The sequence below is a fragment of the Primulina tabacum genome, chromosome 18 (assembly GCF_025594145.1).
Source record: "Primulina tabacum isolate GXHZ01 chromosome 18, ASM2559414v2, whole genome shotgun sequence".
Taxonomy (NCBI): domain Eukaryota; kingdom Viridiplantae; phylum Streptophyta; class Magnoliopsida; order Lamiales; family Gesneriaceae; genus Primulina; species Primulina tabacum.
In genome coordinates this window covers 14,716,514-14,719,789 of record NC_134567.1, presented here as the reverse complement: position 1 = coordinate 14,719,789, position 3,276 = coordinate 14,716,514, and the positions used below count along the sequence as shown (strand labels likewise).

The 3,276-nt window shown below is 35.9% G+C and overlaps 1 protein-coding gene and 1 long non-coding RNA gene across 2 annotated transcripts; both read right to left on the bottom strand.

The window, feature by feature from the left end:
- Window positions 1-851: 851 nt before the first annotated feature.
- LOC142532306 (uncharacterized) lies at window positions 852-1,289 on the bottom strand. The gene has a single exon (XM_075638626.1). It carries the CDS (start codon window positions 1,287-1,289, stop codon window positions 852-854), a length of 438 nt encoding a protein of 145 aa, XP_075494741.1.
- A 575-nt stretch (window positions 1,290-1,864) lies between these two features.
- On the bottom strand, window positions 1,865-2,428 carry LOC142532588 (uncharacterized). Its single transcript, XR_012816563.1, has 3 exons — window positions 2,312-2,428; window positions 2,141-2,214; window positions 1,865-2,049 (listed from the first exon to the last, which is right to left on the bottom strand). It is a non-coding gene; the product is annotated as an uncharacterized LOC142532588 (long non-coding RNA).
- Window positions 2,429-3,276: the final 848 nt, after the last annotated feature.

Genomic DNA, 3,276 nt, shown 5'->3' with positions numbered 1-3,276 from the left:
CCATAGAAATTGATAATTCAAGCTCGAAGTAGATCCTCCAAAATTTGAATCACTCTTTCACACTGACCATCGGTCTAAGTATGAAACACTATACTGAGCAGCAACTTCGTTCCTATTGGGTGTAATAATTGTCCCTGCTTGGTAGAACATTTGAATCGTGGTGCTTGAGCTGCTGTGCGGTTTAAAAGATTTTAGTTGCACTATTACTACTAGCTATAGCTTTTGGTAAAGTGGCAAGCGCTCGGTCCTACAATTTGCATCCGAGCCAAGGGCACGGGTTCGATTCCCATTGATTGCAAAGAGTGCAATTATTGGGAGGGAGATTGTTGGGTACAATAATTTTCCATGCTTGTTAGAGCAATCGAATCCTGATGCTTGAGCTGCTATCCGGTTTAAAAGATTTGAGTTGCACAATTATTACTAGCTATAGATTTTGGTAAAGCGGTAAACAGTCGGTTCTACAGTTCCATAGCGGAATGTAGACTCTTCCAGAAGAACGATGTGAACCTCAGATCCCTTTCTGAAACAATAGACACTAGAATTCTGCATAGTCGGACTATCTCTCGAATTTACAGCTCTGCGTGCAATGTCATTGTGAATGTCGTCTTAATAGGTAGAAAGTGCACTGATTTTGTAATACGATCAACTATCACCCAAATGGCGTTGAATCCCCTGAGAGTCCTTGACAATCCCACTACGAAATCCATCGTAATATTTTCCCATTTCGGGAATAGGAAGTGCCTCAAGCTTCTTGGCTAACCTCTGTGTTCTGCCTTAACTTGTTTTCATGTCAAACACTCGGACACAAAACGCAAGATGTCTCGTTTCGTGCCCGGCCACCAGTATAATGTCTACAAATCCTTATACATCTTCGTACTTCCATGATAAATGGAGTACGTAGTACTATTATGGGCTTCCTTCGTAACAAATTCTCTTAGTGAATCACCATTAAGAACCCATAGTTGATCTCGATATCGAACCATGCCATCCTCCTCAGAATACAGCTTTCGACCCTTTGATTCATCTCTCAGTCTCCATTTCTGTAATTTCTCACCGGAAGACCGACCTTCACGGATTCTATCCCTCAGGGTCGAATGAACTGCAATAGTAGCAAGATTAGGATCCTCGCTCCTAGCATACACTGGAAGCTCGAATCGCTGAATCTCTTTTTGTAATGGTTTCTGAACTGTCAATTGAGCGATAAAAGCTATCTTTCTACTCAAAGAGTCTGCGACTACGTTAGCATTTCCCGGATGGTAGCTAATATCACAGTCGTAAACGTTCACCATCTTTAACGATCTTCGCTGCCTCATATTCAACTCTTTCTGGGTGAAGAAGTACTTCAAGCTTTTATGATCAGTGAAAAACTTGCACTTCTCCCCATATAAATAATGTCTTTAGACCTTTAGAGCAAATACTACTGCTGCAAGCTTGAGAATATATGTCGGGTAATTCTTCTCATGAACCTTCAATTGTCTAGATGCATATGCTATCACTTGGTCATTCTGCATCAGGACTAGGGATGACAATGGGTAGGGTATGGATCGGATTTCATACATCCATCCCCATACCCGTTTATTAAATTCATCCCCATACCTATCCCCATAGCCATCGGGTATTGAATTTCATCCTTATCCCCATACCCATCGGATTATCGGATACCCATACCATATCCTACCCAAATACCCTATTATCATATACAATTGAATTTTTTCAAATTTAAATTGTTTCAACGAAATTATTAATATTTAAAAAATTATTTGAATGAACAATAAGAAAAATTATTAATAATAAAAATTTACAAAATAAATTTTATAGAATAAATTACAAATTTTAAAAATAGTTTATTTTAGTTGAACAAAAATACGCAATTCAACAAAAATATAGAAGAATTTACATCATATCCAAAAATTCATAATTCAATTGATTAATCATCTATGGGCTACCCCTAGTTTTATCATATGTAAACATTATCAACCCAAAATCAAACTAGATCGGTTTATCTCCGAACTAATAGTACATGTCTTCATCACTTGACATTGTAGTGTCCTGCAAAATGATGAAGAACAACATAAATAATTGACCAATAGTTTATTTTCAATGTCAAATTTAACAAAATTAAATTGTATTAAAAACTTACAACATCAACATCAATAGTGTCCTCATCATATTAAACTGAAGAGTAATATGCTTCCGTTTCTTGTGAACTTGTAGCTAAAAAATTCAAAGAAAAAAAATCGTTACTGTAAATTGTAAATTAATAATATTTTTGTTCAAAAACAATAAAAACTAAAAATGCAATTTATATTACCTTGTTTCTCATTCAATAACCCACTTTGAGTGCACATCAACGCTTCTATGATTTTTGGATGAAGCCTGCTTCTATGCGAACTCACCAATCTACCACCAGTACTAAATGCTGATTCTGAAGCCACCGTTGATATTGGAATGGCAAGCAGATCTCGTGCTATCCTCATCAAAGTGGGATATTTGATTCCATTGGTCTTCCACCACTCTAATATGTCAAAATCAACATTTCTAGGCAACACTTTGTCTTCCAAATAATGATCTAGCTCAGTCTTCAAATCAGTGTAAACATCACAATCAAGTGCTACTTCTTTATCGAAACTATCCAAAAAATCAACAATAGTAGTATTCAATCTAGTCTCCATTGATCTTTGTTCAACACTTGCATAATCATTATTATTTGTATAACCGTCAAGCAAATCATAACACATCTTTTTAATCTTTCTAACAGGTTCTTTAAAACCAATAACTTCAATGTGTTCTTTTGAAACAATACTCAACCAACTTTGTCTTATATCTTGAATCTAAAATAGTAGCTATTCCCATAACTCCATATATATCACACCAATACTTGTCAAATTTGGAAAGCATCCTTTCAGTCATGGAAGAAATTACCTTGTTAGGAGATGTGGTCCACTTGAGCAATGAAGCTTTAATTTCACAAACCTTGGGAAAAAAGATATTAGTTGTGAGATATTTTCTTCCAGAAAATACTTCAGTCACAGAATAAAACACTTGCAACATTTTAGAAACCACTTCTGCTAACAACCACTCATCATCTGTTGGGAAACATTTATATGATGGATCACGAAATCTCAGACGAGCAAACACATCTTTAAAAGATATAACAGTCATGAGCATCACATATGTTGAGTTCCAACGGGTTTACAATCCAACACCAATTTTTTAGCATTCATATTGCGTACTATCATCCGTGCCACATCATCAAACTTTTGCTCTCTTTTAGGA